We start from the raw sequence: 15,132 nt of genomic DNA on the forward strand, positions 1-15,132 counted from the left end.
TGTGAACAGACAGAAGGGGATGAACACACAGTGTGGAGATATTTATGTTATATGTAAACACCCACAATAGCATCTGCTACAGAAGAGGTACCCAGTGGGCCGAACCACTCAACCGGCAGACATGAAGCAGGGGTTGTCAGTATTGATACAATGGGTACATTTATAAGGTGGCCACAGCCATGGGGATCGGGGTAGAGGAGAACAAGCGTATGAACTTCCATTTAGCAAGACTCTTGTGATCTTCAAATGTTCAATCTGTGGAGGACAGAGCACAGCTGAGCCCCTTGACGTGCCTCTGTCTCTCAGGGACAGTTACTTACCTCTCTGCAACAAAATGATTGAAACTGAACCACTCTTATCGTGGAAGAGTGAGCAGAGATAAAGCCCTAGTTTAAATATTTATAGTTTAGATACGAAGTGTCCTCCAACAGGCTCATGTATTCAAGGCGTGGTCCAGATGCCAGCGGTGTTCAGAGGTAATTCTTTGGGGAGGCAGCTGTATTCTGAAGGCTCTGACATTGACGAATGTTTCACGGGTTTAATATGGTTTTTAGAAGTATTGGGAAGTGACAGAGCTGTGGAGGAGAGTCAGGTGGGAGGGTGCATCTGGTCCTTTGCTACTTTAACTCTTTGCTTGCCGGTTTTCAAGCAAGCAGCCTCCACAGCACGCCCCTGGCGCCATGATGGTCTGCCTTACCCTATGGCCCAATGCTATGGATCTAATCCCTTGGTCCAGGCAATCTGAGATTGGAACATGTGAAACTGCTTCCTTCTCTCAGGTACTTACTTGCCACAGTGATAAAGAGTCTGCCCAATGCATGTGAGCAGGCTTTTCTTGCCCAGAGGCTTGAGCCAGCATTACTGATGGAAGAAAGGCTTGCAGGATGCAAGGTCCTGAACACCTCCCCAGGAAAGTCATTTCCCAGCAAAGGGGCTGTGTACATGGGCCCCTGGCAGTGGATATGCCCATAAATAGCATGGATGAGATGATGCCAACCCAGGTAAGCAGTGAAGCAAATTGCTTAAGAAGCAGATGCAGGAGGTATAGAGGGTGCTTCCTTAGCAAAGGTCATGGCAAAATCACATGGGAACACAACCCAGGACACCCTGGGCTCCTTGCAGATGGGGTGAACAGGAGGGGCATAGGGCTGTAGTTATGAAATGGCATTAAGGAGGAAGAATAAAGTAGAGCTTGGGTGACGCGTTTCGGCGCCTCCCGGCATTATTTTGTTTAATTGTAACTGACACGTGACAACCCCGGATTGAGCAGCACATGGTTCTCAGGGTCTCAGAATGTTCTCAAATTAAGGTTCGGATGAAGCTACCAGGTAAGACCAGCATACAAGAGCCGAGGACCTCTCAGATGGAAGGAGTCCACAGACATCAGGTATGGCCCTGCAATCAGCTGCCATGGAGGGCAGCCATACATCACTCTTCCCAGGCACCTGACCTCCCTCTTCCCAGGTTCCCCTTCAGAAACAGAGGATACTCAGAGACTAGAGGAGTCTCTCAGCTATGCAGGGGAATGAGAGCTGTTCTTCCTTCATGTGGATGGTGGAGCACAAGTGAAGATGCACCTGTTAGACCCTTCAGTAATTTCCAGGTGACTTCGAGGAGTATTGTGAGCTTCCAACAGCCACCCCTTCAGTGCCCTCGTCACATTCAAATTGGCATTATGTTCTTGTTCTTCTGCTCCAATGGCTGAGAAAAATCACTGGGAGAAGGTGAGAGCCATTTCTGTTCAAGGCAAGACTCAGCTGGTAAGACTTTCTTGTTCTAGAACATTCCTTGGGTGGGGCCACCTTTGATGATCTGCAGCTCAGTCTGAGGGCTTTTTCTGTCCCATCCTGGTGGTTCTCTGTTCTTTTCCAGGTGTTATCCACCATGACCTGCCCTCTGCCACCATATCCTTCCACCACCATATATCAACTTTTGCTTCCCAAAAAGTTGAAGCTGGCACCTTGGTGCCTTGAACTCTGTAGGGATGGTTCTGATGCTGTCCTGTTCCCCAACTGGTTCTTGATCTGCCAGTAAAGAAGCTATGGGCCAATTGCTGGGCAGAAGGAATAGGCGGGACTTCCAGGTCCCTGGAAGCCAAGAGACAGACTCAAGAGAAGAGAGTTTCACCATGCTTCTGATGGAGAAGGGTTGAAGAACCATGTGAGGTCTCAAAATGGAGTGGCCACATAGGCGTCTCCTACAGGTGGGTAGTCAGGGACGTTTAGCAGGGACTAGATGTGACCGAGTCACTAAAGTTTAGGGCAGGTGGGCGGTGTGAAGATAGGAATATTGATAAGGGCACGCTAGCCGTGGGAAGTTAATAATGCCCAGCAATTGTGCCTAGAAGGCAAGTTGAATATGAACAACTTTGTGTGTGTGCACGCGTGTGCACACGCGCGTGCGCTTGTGTGTTTTATCTATAGATTCAAGGGAAGCTCAGTGGGGGCTGGTAGTGTGGTCTGTTCCCTGAGCTCAGGCTCGGTAGCGAAACCTACACTCAACAAACTCGATACTAACGTTGTGTTTTCAGAATGCACTTATTTCTAACAGTGATCTAGTGAGCAGTGAGGCCACTCCCCAAGCCCCTAGCGCTTCCTGAGACAGATGACGATTATGGAGGACGGCATAGACACTTTTCCCTAGAAAGGAGTCATCCAGATCCTCAAAGTGGATGCCATGATAAAGGAAATTACAGTTGGGTTCCTGGGGATTTCTACACAACGGACAATAACACCAAAACAAAAACAAAAAACAAAACCTTCCAAGATTCTCACCTCTAGAAGTATACCACTCTTACTGCCTTCAGATCTCCACTCCTGGTCCCCTGGCCTGACTTCAGAAGTTGGGATACTCATATAAATAATTAGTTTATCATCTTCCCTGTTTGTTTAGAGCCAAGGTCTATGTAACCCTGCCTAGCTTGGCATGTGCAATGTAGATCAGGATGGCCTCAAACTCACAGAGACCCACCAGCTTCTGCCTCTTAGGTGTTAGGATTAAAGCTGTGTACCACCACAGCCTGTTAATTTTTGTTGGTGTGTGTGTGTGTGTGTGTGTGTGTGTGTGTGTGTGTGTGTTGATAATGTGTGCATAGAGGTCAGAGGAGATTCCAGGAGCCAGCTCTCTCCTTCCACCCTTACTTATACAGGTTCCAGGTGCAGGTTGCCATGTCTTCTCAACAAGCATCTTTCCTTGCTGAACCACCTTGCAGGCTCAGGTTTTCAGTCCTAAAATCAGATTTTTAAAACCCATAGTAAATATTTCCAAATTTTCCATATTTTTTAGCAGACCATGATGATAATATTTAATCGCACCCTGCAAATATTGAGTTTCAATAATAAAACAAATGCTTTAGGATGCTACTTTGCAAAAATTACTTCCCTAGGTTCTACTTCTTTCTGTTCCGGCCACGTTTATGTTCTATATTCTGGGTCTGGGCCAATATTCATATGAAAAATATGAGGTTGGACCTTTGAACAATCACAGAGTGATCCTTACTAATGTTTATTTATAAATCAGAATATTCCCTAAAGGCTCAATAACAAAAGATGTTCATATCTGAAATTTTGGTTATTGTCTAAAACCAACTTACGTGTCTCTAATGGAAAAAGTCATTATTATTCTGTGGTATTGGGATGGATCTGGACCTCACACATGCTTTTAATGCCTTTACCATGAAGCTACCTGCCTAGAAGCAGCCACGCAGTTCAAATAGTAAGTTCTAGGTACACTCACTTAGCTGAAACCTCGGAACTGGCTTTCTTCAAATAACCTTGCTAGCACACTGAGACTGGAGGGGCACAAGCTCACTGTGTTCTCCATTCCCCAAGGAACTGCATGCGGTTCTTCAAGAAGACACTCCATGGCAAGCAAGAATCAGCTCTGACCAAAGCTTATTCCAGACAGTAAGCACAAAATTTTAGGACCAGTGATCTGCCTTCTTGGGGCATTCAGCTGAAACAAGTGCTCACAGGTCGGTACACATACCACTTGTGCCTTCTGTGGCAGAGATGAAACCTCCAAAGCCAGGCTCCAGGGGAACGACGGTTCTTAGTATTGGTGATGTATATGATTCATGGTGATGACTGACACGCTAACTTGATATGGCAGAGAAACATCAACCGTAGTAAAGTACCACTTTGGGTGTGTCTTGTGGCATATTTCCGGAAACACCGAGATCTGAAGTATTCTGATGTAATCATCTTGTCCACTGCTTGACAGACTCAGAATCTGACAGACAGTTGAAGAGTCTGAGGAAACTGTGGTCAGTGGGGCCTGGTTAAGGAAGTGTGGCACCAGTGATATGCCTCCTATGGATCCATCTTAACCCAGCAACTATTTTCTGCTTCTCCTTCTTCATCTGTTTCACCCAGCACTGTGCTCTGTCTCCCCAAGCCCAGAACCAACAGAGCCCATTGAACTGAGGTCTCTGAAGAGTCTGCTAAAATAATTCCTTCTTCAGGTATGCCCGGTATGTATCTTGTCACAGTGACACAAAGCCTGACCGATACTACTCATGACGTCAGCCAAGTGTTGAATCCAAAAGCCTGGGTCTACAAAGCATGCCTGGGAAGGTAAACTTTTTAAAAGCCTACAGTATCAAGTCCAAGCACAGTGAAGTCGTAGACTCTGCAGAAATGTACCACATAATCACAGCAGGCAGCTTTATGGTTTTTTTTTGGGGGGGGGGTTGTTTTATTGAGACAAGGTCTCACTGTGTAGTCCTGGTTGGTCTCTCTATGTAGACCAGGCTGGTCTCAGATTCACAGAGATACAACTGCCTCTGCCTCCCAAGTGTTGGGATTAAAGGTGTGAGCCACTTTGCCTGGCAATATATATGTTAATTTTGTATTACCCTACTGGAGAATAATTTGATGACGTCCCTCAAAATTCCAAATGTGCTAGCTTTCTGATCCAAGCAGCTTCATATGTATGAAGACAGTTTATAGATGATTTCAAACATTACAGAGGCACATGGAAAGCAGGGGAGAGAGAGGGAGGGAGGGAGGGAGGGAGAGAGAGAGAGAGAAAGAGAGAGAGGAGGGAGGGAGAGAAACAAGTGGAAACAGGTGTCAAGGAACCAGGTACCTGTCAGACAGATCAGTGCATACAATGAATAATTACATCGTATAAGACGCTAAAATGATTCTCAATGTCCTATTACAGAGACAGCTCCAAGATACACTTCATGAACAAAAAGGGTAAGGCTTGTGACTATACATAATCCGTACCCTTTGCTATCTAAGATGAAAGCCGTTAGAATGCGTATTTGGATTTGCTGTTATTTGTGTGAACTCTGGGAGGACACAAGAAACTAACAACGGACAAAGTACAGCTATTACAAGTGGCCTTTCAGTGTCTTGTCTTTCTTACGCTGCGGCTGGATTTTTGAACCTTGTGGAAGATTCCTGTTTGGAAATTAGGTCTGAACATCTTAAAGCCATCTCTTTGTAATGTAAAATATGAAACAAGCTGAGTTTTAACACAGCAGATAGCTCAGTTCGCATCACCCCTGCTGTATTTCCTGAGCAAAGCAGACACCTGCCCTCAAAAGTGGCCTTTGTCTCTAGCTCCTTCCTGTCTGTCTCTCCCATGGCTTTTCTCACTTAACACTGTGATTGTGGTACCTCCTGTGATCAAAAAGCACTCTTGGAGGAGGAGGCTGTGAAGGGTTCCACACATTCAAATTGCATTGGAATAGGTTTGGCAGACCTAAATCCTGCAGGCAGAGTAGATAACCTGTCTCCTCTATTTTGTAGGCAATATTTATACTGCTCACATATAAATATTCCCCTTCCTGAAAGCCGGGGAGCAATAGCAGCAGTGACAGCCTCATCCTCTGATAAAGGTTCCAATGGGCCAGAAGCATATTTTCCCCCTTTCCTTGACAAATACCAATTGTGGTTCACTTGGAACTCTGGCATGTCCCTGATATTAATCTCACTTGGAACTGTGGCCCCTCCCACCTTTGGCTCCATACTGAAACTAAGAATAACCTGAGGTTAAAAACCTAGTTACCAGTCTCCTTACCACATGTTTACTCTCACCAAGACCATCAGGGGCAAGTACCCAACATAGCATTTGAGAGCAGCAGGGATCTCAGTGGACTGGTAACTCTGCTCTAGAGTGAGTTCACACTGAACAGGTCCCATGGGGGAGGGCTCTACAGCACCTGAGGACTGGAAGGTGGGTTTTCAGCCCCAGCACTACACACAGCTGTCAACTGGCTAGAACCAAGTGTCATTTACCAACTCTGTCACTTCGGATGTAAACAACCAATCTGTGCATCCACTTCCCTCATTGGAGGAAACCCAGGCACAACAGTCAGTGCTTGCCTCAAAAGTCAACTGGAAAAGCAATGGGCATTCCATTTCCAGCGGGGCTGGAAGGGGACATGTGACCTCAGGGGTGGCTCTGTGACCTAGTGGCTGGAGGAGGGAACAGTGGCAGGCATCCATCTTTTCAGTACTTGGAGAAGCCAAATGGCAATGAAGCAGAATCCAGCCCGAAAGCTGAGGGCATGCTACATGTTCTCTGAACTCTGAGCAGGAAGCAGAAATCGCCTTAAACTTAAGTCGAACACATCTGCATGTTTCTGAAAGACCGCGAGAACTTCATGGACACCAGCTTCGAAGTGCAGAAGCTCACTCCTTGGTCCTTACTTCTCAAAAGAATGTTAATTCCTAGCAGTTTACCAAGAAATGGTTGATAAACAAAGCGCAAAATGTCCTAAACGCCAAACTAGCAGAAAATTGTCTTTTGAAGAAAAATGACCCTTGAATAAAAACTGGCAAATTTTTATTTTACCAAAATGAAAAATTCAATCTTATTCAATAAAGAGGGTGGTAACAGAAAGATGGTCTCCAAAGGGTAAGCAAACAGTGTAGAAACCTCAACTTTTGCTAACAAATAAGTAAAACTTTTTGGGTTTTATTTTAATTTTAATTGAGATTTTTCAACCTTATCGAAATTCCCATTACCTTTGGCAAGATGGCCAGACTGTGACTAGCTTAGGCCAATCTCATCAAGAAGGTGCCCCAGAACCAATGCTTATCTTTAGCTGTATAAAAACCACCACACATTTTTATCCTACTGCTCCAGAAGAAAAACACTCGGAACACAAGGAGTAAATGGACTTGGAATTTTAATTTTTTTTAAAGATTATCTCTCTATATATATTAATAAAAAGTGCAAAGAATAGACCTTCATGTTTAAATTATATTCTAAAATAAAATATATATATATATTTATATTTATATTTCCATTAACTGCAGGAGACAACTGTGAAGGGCCTGAGAGTCCAGTCCCCTCTCGGTCACTAGAAGAAACAGGCATTTTAAGGAAGCACCTATGAAAAACAACATTTGGGAACACAGAGCTTCTGGGCATTCTTGAAAGCAGTTTGTTTGCATTTCAGTCTTACACGAAATGAAGGGAAAAGTCAAGTTCATAAACAGAAATTACAGTACATAGAACTACAGAGCATTCTGGAGTCATGTTGTACTCGGCCGGGGGGCCTAAGCTGCAGTGTGGAGAGCCACACTCATGTGTGTTAGGAAAAGCTATTGGTGGCAAGGCTCCCATAGTGATCAATACTGCACAACCAAGTGTCCTCTGCTCCCAGCATGGCTGGTGAGGTGACATGGCTAAAAATCCCAGTTGGAATTGCATCTGTTCTTTCTTCCCTTAACTAGCTCTTTCTTTTTCTGGGTGTAGCATTACAGCCCTCTGCTATGTGGCTTCATCTTCACCACAGGGCCTCTAAGAACATGGGCATTCATCTCTGCTGCTATCTTATGCATTTATGACAAAGGGCTGCAGAAACAGGCAACTATGGACACCCCCCCCCCCCCCAAAGCGAATCAGGATATCTCAACAATTCACACGAACAGATCCATTTGGAACACAGCTTCAGAGCTCTGCCCACAGGGAGGACCCTGGGTTTGGATTTGGCTTTCTTGTGTTACTCCTTTCCTTTCTCACAATTGAAAAGAATTTCTGCTTTAGAAAGGCAGGTTCTACCTGCCGTGCACGAAGGCACACCTCTGGAATACCAGAGAGGACAGCTTTTCCCTCCTAACTGTCAATAATACATTCCCACTCAATCTGATGAAGTCAATATTAAATACAGACAGGCATGATGGATAACATGCAGGCTCAAAGGTCCGCGGTCTCTTCTCTCCTCCTTCTGGGTCTGTTATAAAAATAATTTTGGTTATAAATGTCTACACAGCACCGATTTTATTTCAAAACCAGCTTCTCAGCCACCCAAATGAATCTGGAAACACGCATGCTCAAACAGCTTCCTCATTTACTTCTGTTAGTTCTCAAAGGCCAAGGATTGTACTTAAGATTTTCTTAATTGGAAATGATTCGGCAATTATTCAAACCACCAATTACAATGCCCTAAAAATACCTACGCCGGTTGGATTGGATGAGCGTTCCCTTTTACATGCAACTGTAATAAAGCATTAGGCCTGCAGCAGATAAACACTGTTGAGTAATAACAGGAGATACGAGTTGTGAAGAGTAAAAAAGCCTCTCATAAAACTTTGTCATATATAAAATATCTCATTGTGACCAAAGTGTGAGTGCTTACTCTGCCTTCTGCCATGGGACGATAGTGGCTCCAAAGTTCAAAAAATAAGAGTGCAACTGTTTCCCAGGCTGACAGAGCAAGTCTCCATTACAGTTTCTCTTGCAGACTCCTCCGCACTCACACGCACATACACCAAGTGTCCACAGTCTTCACCTTCGGGACATGGTTGCTACACATTTTTTTTTCTATTTCCAAAAATCTGTCAAGAAAATGTGATGGCAAAATAACTGTCCTCGTCCATGCTGGCCTGGTCCCCACTGCTCACCTTTAGGTCTCTGAGACAGAGTCGGCAGCAGGAGAACCGGCTTCATTCATCCTTCTAAACCCTTTGGCTTTCACCTTTAATGCTGCAGTGAATGCGGGCCTGCCTCAGGAGGCCCGGGTCAGCAGCTTGACAGATGCTGAACCTGAAGTGCAGTGGCAAGAGAACACCTGCCACATGGCGGAGGAGGGACTTAAAGAATACAACTCCCCATCCGTGAAGAGGTCACACGGGTCACCTAAAGAGTCTACATGAAATTAGGTTTGTAGGAGGGGTGGAATCACATAACGACCAAACTGCAATGAAAGCAACCAGGTTAACAAAGAATGGAAGGCCAAAGAAAATGATTTCGGAGTAGGAGAGTGGGTGTGAGATGGGTGTCAAAGGTCAGGTGCTTTATATACACTCCTGCAAAAAACACCTGGGGGTGGTGACACTGAACGTTCACTCATAGATTAGGCAAAAATCATTCCTCAGGGGACATAAAATGCAAAACAAAAACAGCTCTTCAATTACATCATCACAAAGTCCCAAGACAAAGGAGGGACCTGTGATTAAATTCTCTCACTTTTGAGGGCTCAAGGACAGGGCTTCACTCAGAAGGATGACACACAGGTGGAAAGGCGTCAGGCTCTTTCTCCCCCAAATCCCACCACTTCATCCACTTGCCTGGCCAGCTTCTCAGCCGATGCTCTGCTAAGGAGTTCCCACCAGAACTCTATTTCCAATAGCGTATGTGATAAAGCTGTCAGGAAGAACATTCACTGAACATTAAGAAAAGACCCCCAGGACAGGACAGGTGCCAGGTAACGGAGTGACAGCTGATCTAACACTGGAGGGGCTTCCAGGGCGGGGCGGTGTCAGAGAGGCTCAAGTGCCCTGCCCAGGCTTCCAGGAGAACAGCAAGTCTCCTAGGGTTTAACGCTCCAGCTACTTCCCTTTAAAACCTAACTGAGTTCCTGAGATCAGAACCAGGCTGAAAACACTTAAAATACTCAAAATTATTTAAAAATGGGAATGAGAGGGTAAAAAACAAAACAACAACAACAACAACAACAACAAAACCAAGTTAAATTATGAACAGAGTAAAACTACCAAGTAAGCAGTACAAGTCAGAATGAAAACCGGACCCCAGAATGGAGAGGAGGAGGGGGCGGGAAAGGAAGACCCAGAGAAGGCCCTCCCAGGGAAGATCCTCATCTCTGGATGTGAACACTGTGCTTCACCCCTCAGAGGGACCACGCCATCTTTGGGCTTAGCAGGAAAGAGCCCAGTGGCTGACAAAACCCCAGCGACACAGTAAGAAGTCGGTGATTTCTCTATCATCTTTGGGGGGGGAGAGGGAGGGGGGAGGGGAGGGGGAGGGGAGGGGGAGGGGAGGGGCAGGGGAGGGGAGGGGAGGGGGAGGGGGAGGGGGAGGGGGAGGGGGAGGGGGAGGGGGGAGGGAGAGGGGGAACACGAGAGCAAGCGAGTGCTAGCTCACATAAAGACTGGAGATGCAGCCATGTCTGCTAACTGAGCTGAAAAAATCTGTGGTAGAAAATACCAAAAAACTTATCTACTCTAGGGGAAGAAAATATACAAAACCCCTCCAAAGTTAAACACAACCCAAAACAAAACAGAAATGTCCTTCCTACTAAAGAAAAGCACGCTGGAAACAGACACCCTGCAGGAAGTCCTTATGTGAGTTTTTACAAGGCTGGTAGAGGTTATTTTGTTTTTGATTCTACAAAAATTTTATCTCCATCCCTAATACCAAAAGAGTGCAGTGCCCGGGAGCTGTACTTCATCTCTTCTGGGCCAAACGGGGCCTCGTGGTCAAAGTAGTAAAGCAGCATGCTGCTGGCGGGCAGCTGCACCAGAGTCCTCAGCTGCTTCTTCAGCTCGGCCACGGTCTGGTCCAGACGGATGCTCAGCTCCTCCACCTGGTCGTTGAAGTGGACTTCCACCTTTGCGCTGCTCTGGGGTCTGAGGTCCACTTCTGCCAAAGGCTCCAGTTTCCCATATTTTGTAATGAGCTCATGATACCTAGGAGTAGGAAAAGAAATGTCAGCTTAAACAGCTCATCACACACACAGGCAAATGACACCGCTGCCCTCTGGATCGTCTCATCCTGTCCCAGTCTGTCCTTCCTTCCTACATGCAGACCTAGCTACCGAGTGACTGCTGTGGGTTCAGTGTCCTGACACAGCCACTCTGCTGAGGTCACAGTAAAGCCATGTGCTCATGGACAGGAGCATCGCCCTGAAGATGGTCCTCTGTGCCTCTGCTATTTACAAAGCAGCTTAGAGGGGCCAAGCATGTCTCCCGTAGTGGTTACCAAACACACAAGGTCTGGTGCACACATGTAACCTAGCACTCAGGAAGCCGAGGTAGGAAGATTACAAGTTCAAGGTCATCCCCAGCTGCACAGCAAGGTCAAGGTCAGCCTGGGCTATATAGGACTTGTCTCAAGCAATTGGGTAGGAATGATCAGTTTGAGAAAGAAAACAACTAGAGAGACTGGGTGCTACAAAGGCCACAGGGAGGAGTCAAATACTCCCAGACTGTCCTTTCTCCAACCCCCTTTTGAGACAGGATTATCTTTATGTAGCCCTTGGTGTCCTAGAAGTCTCTCTGTAGACCAGGCTGGCCTTGAATTCACCTCCCACATGCTGAGATTAAAGGTCCATGCATGCACCTTTTTGGGTGTTACCATTGAGAAAGGATACTGCCTAACTAAGCACCTGTTTCTTAGTGATACAGGGGAAGGGAGGAGAGAAGTTTCTGGATGCTCCAATTCTATAGAACAACAATGTGAATTTCAGCCGTTATCCAGCTCTTTCAAAGAAGCCTTGTTTCAATGTCCAGCCTGGCCTCAGCTAAATACAAGACAGTTATGAAAGGATCAAGGACTCATTCTTGGAAAACAGAGACCATAATAAAGATATTCTGTCATCAGGGCAGGAATAAAAAAAAAGCAAAGCACAGAATGAGGACAGTGAATTATAGGGGTGAGAACAGGGCCCTAATATTAAATTCCTACATGGAAATTCTTGTACCTACTGCCAGACTTGAAGGAATTAAGTCTGATTTGATGGAGAAAGTTGGGCAGTCTCCTGTATACCAGATAGGAGAAGAGTTCTCCTGTGTACCAGACAGGAGAGGAGTTCTCCTGTGTACCAGACAGGAGAGGAGTTCTCCTGTGTACCAGACAGGAGAGGAGTTCTCCTGTGTACCAGACAGGAGAGGAGTTCTCCTGTGTACCAGACAGGAGAGGAGTTCTCCTGTGTACCAGACAGGAGAGGAGTTCTCCTGTGTACCAGACAGGAGAGGAGTTCTCCTGTGTACCAGACAGGAGAGGAGTTCTCCTGTGTACCAGACAGGAGAGGAGTTCTGTGTACCAGACAGGAGAAGAATCCATCACTAGTTTTACCATTCCTGAGGCACTCTGAGGTTAATTAAGGATCAGAACTCAAGTCACGTAGCATTGTTCTTCAGCTCCCCTACTCCTGGCTTCTACTTAGTGCCATCAGTGTCATAACAAGGTTAGTAGAACACTAATGACACAGTGAGACACTGTGCTGAGAGATGGAGGGGAGAAATGGGGTGTAGTAAAAATAGCCTAGGCCCTGACTTTCAAGTCTATGCTGTGATTAATATGACTCTGCAGCTCAGTCCTTTGGATCTGCTTCCTCGTTAGCAAATGCAGGATGCTAGGTCCTACCCTTCCCACCTGAAAGGCAGCCATAAATTAAACAACTGGTGAGGAGCCCCTGCACATTCTAAGTTCATATACAAGTAAGACACCAGCATCATAACCCTGCTGCTCCAGAGCTCACAACAGTAAAACACACACCTTAGAAAACCCAAGACTGAAGTCTTCAGAAAGGACGTAGAGAGGACGCTGGTGTGACTCAGCAGCCTGCAGAATGTCTCCCAGTGCTGGAGTCCAGATTAAAACAAGAAAACAAAAAACAAGCCCACAGGGCAACGGCAGGAGCACACAAATGGAGGGTATGACCTAATGGCTGAACCCTTCCAATGGAGTCCAGAGCTCAGTAGTATGTGGGTCAGCAGATCAAGAATCAGAGCTTCAGACCATACCAACCACTGTGGAGAAAGAAGGTAAAGAGAGAGTCCTCCTCACTAAAAGACAGTGGAGCCAGGGATGGAGGAGTCAGGTCAAGGTGGAACCAAAATAGAGAAAAGCTCCAGCCATCAGAAGCCGTCTGTCTGTTCACTGTCAGGATGTCAGGGCTTTAGTGAAGGCAAAGTGATCAGAGCACAGCAGGACACAGAAACCTAAGTGACCAAACCCACCAGGACTTGAGATTACAGATGGCTGAAACCTTTCCCAACACTTCCTGTCACTTGACTTCACACATCTGGAGACGACTGTGATCCTGAAAATGAAATTCAAAAATAGCAGCGGAACCCATAGGGTCAAATGAGCTAGCCCCAACCTAAAGGTTTCCCCTCCAGACTACAGAAAAGTAGAAACAAGACCAACACTCCATCCCCCAAACACTTCCTAGAAGGAAGAAAAGCAGCAATGACCAAGGGGTCAAGGAGAGCTAATACACGGCATGTTCCAACAGCCTGAGACGTGTCCACGTTCATACATAAGGTACATCAGCCACAGAAATGGAGGGATATACCACAGGAAGATTGGAGGGAGGGAACGAGAACAAGGTCAACAGCGGAGGCAGAGTGCAACCGCAAAGCAAACACACCATGGAAAGAAAGGCACCAGGAGCATCAGTGACCTAGGAAGAAGTGACTGGAAATACAAAATCCTAAGAAGTCAAGGAGACCAGTGAACTGGGGAATGGTGAACCTCTGCAGGGGTAGGAGGGAAGGAAGGGGAGGAGAGAGGGAAGGGGAAGAAGAAGGGGAGGAAGGGGAGGAAGGAGGGGAGGAGAGAGGAAAGGAAGGAAGGAGGGAAGGGAGGAGGAAGGGGAGAAGGGAGGGAAGGGAAAAAGGGAGGGAAGGGGGAAGATGGAGGGAGGAAGAGTGCTGCTATTACCAGCCAGACAGTCTGGTGGGGAAGTACAGCCAAGGTAACTGTCCCTAGCCCAATTCTACTCAGCGATAATTTTAGCGCGAAGACATCCTGAAACAAGAAAGGACAGAGGGAATAGAGTCCCCAGGAGTTCTTCCAGGGAAAAACTCAACAACAAAATTAGGGAATCAATAGTAAACCCCTGATTGCTTAAACCAGAAACTAAAATTTAACAATGGTAACTTTTCTATTTCTAGACTCCCTTGACACTATAGACAAATGAACGGATCTCAGCCATAAGCTCCACCTATAATCTAAGCCTCACAGCAGCAGACGAACGAACGTATTTACAAATTAAATGATCTCTATGCTGGGACACTGGAATACCCTATACATCCTCAAAACCAACACGTACAGAATAATCCATCGTTTACCTCCCCCCTCCCACTATCTTTTCTTTCAATCTTTCATATCTTAATAAACAGTACTGAAAACTATCCAATTTTTCTAGCCCAAACCTGAGCAGTCTGGCTCCTTCCTGTCCTATCTGGTATCTCTTTCCTCTGCTGCCTTCAGCCAATCAATGAACATGGTTTGACTCCCTTTTCTCCTAAATGTCTGTTTAATCTATTTATAGCTCTAGTGCCCCGTGTGCCTTATAAACTCAAGTAACTCTTACTAATGATCTTAACTGACACATCTTCTTTCAATACATAAACTAGATGACTTTTGTCTATATATGTTAAATCTCTTCCTGGAAGGCCTTCCTATGCTGCAGAGTTTAAAAACCTGAGAACTTCATTTCCCAGATTCCCTCACAGATGAGATGTCACTTCTGCCAGGATCTATCAGCCCAGAGTGAATGCGGCAGACACAGCACGGGGACAGTCTAAGGAGCAGCTTCTTGATCACCAGACTGACTCCTGGAGTCAAGAGCCTGGCAGCATCCTGCAGATCTGGAGATCTGACATCAAGGACAGTGCTTGAGCCTGGCAGCCCACCCCCACCCCCATCCCTGGTTTACTGCAGAGGCAACAGTGTTTTGGGGGTGGGGGTGGGGCACTTCTGTGCTCTGATCCTTGAGGCTAACCTAGGGAGGGGCTGGAGCCTTCCCCCGGCAGCTCTTCTCAAGGGTTTGTATGGATGGGAGTCTCTGCATGACATCCCTTCTAAAGCAGTTTATCACCTTCCATGAATTTAGGGTAGCTCCAGGACAGGCTGTCTTCATTTTACAAAAGCCCAGTATGTTTTAGAAACAAATTTCTTCCTAGTATTTCAGTCTGGGTA

At 46.1% G+C, this 15,132-nt stretch overlaps 1 protein-coding gene across 4 annotated transcripts in view; it reads right to left on the reverse strand.

Moving 5' to 3' along the window:
• Positions 1-10,298: 10,298 nt before the first annotated feature.
• Positions 10,299-15,132, reverse strand: part of Tbcel (tubulin folding cofactor E like) — a 57,131-nt gene continuing 52,297 nt past the window's right edge. For all 4 annotated transcript variants that reach the window (XM_076924802.1, XM_076924799.1, XM_076924798.1 and 1 more), the window contains exon 8: positions 10,299-10,889. In XM_076924802.1, the coding sequence (XP_076780917.1) occupies positions 10,571-10,889 (319 nt within the window). In that variant the 3' untranslated portion in view covers positions 10,299-10,570. The remainder of the gene's footprint in view (positions 10,890-15,132) is intronic.

The sequence above is a fragment of the Arvicanthis niloticus genome, chromosome 26 (assembly GCF_011762505.2).
Source record: "Arvicanthis niloticus isolate mArvNil1 chromosome 26, mArvNil1.pat.X, whole genome shotgun sequence".
In the NCBI taxonomy this organism is placed as follows: domain Eukaryota; kingdom Metazoa; phylum Chordata; class Mammalia; order Rodentia; family Muridae; genus Arvicanthis; species Arvicanthis niloticus.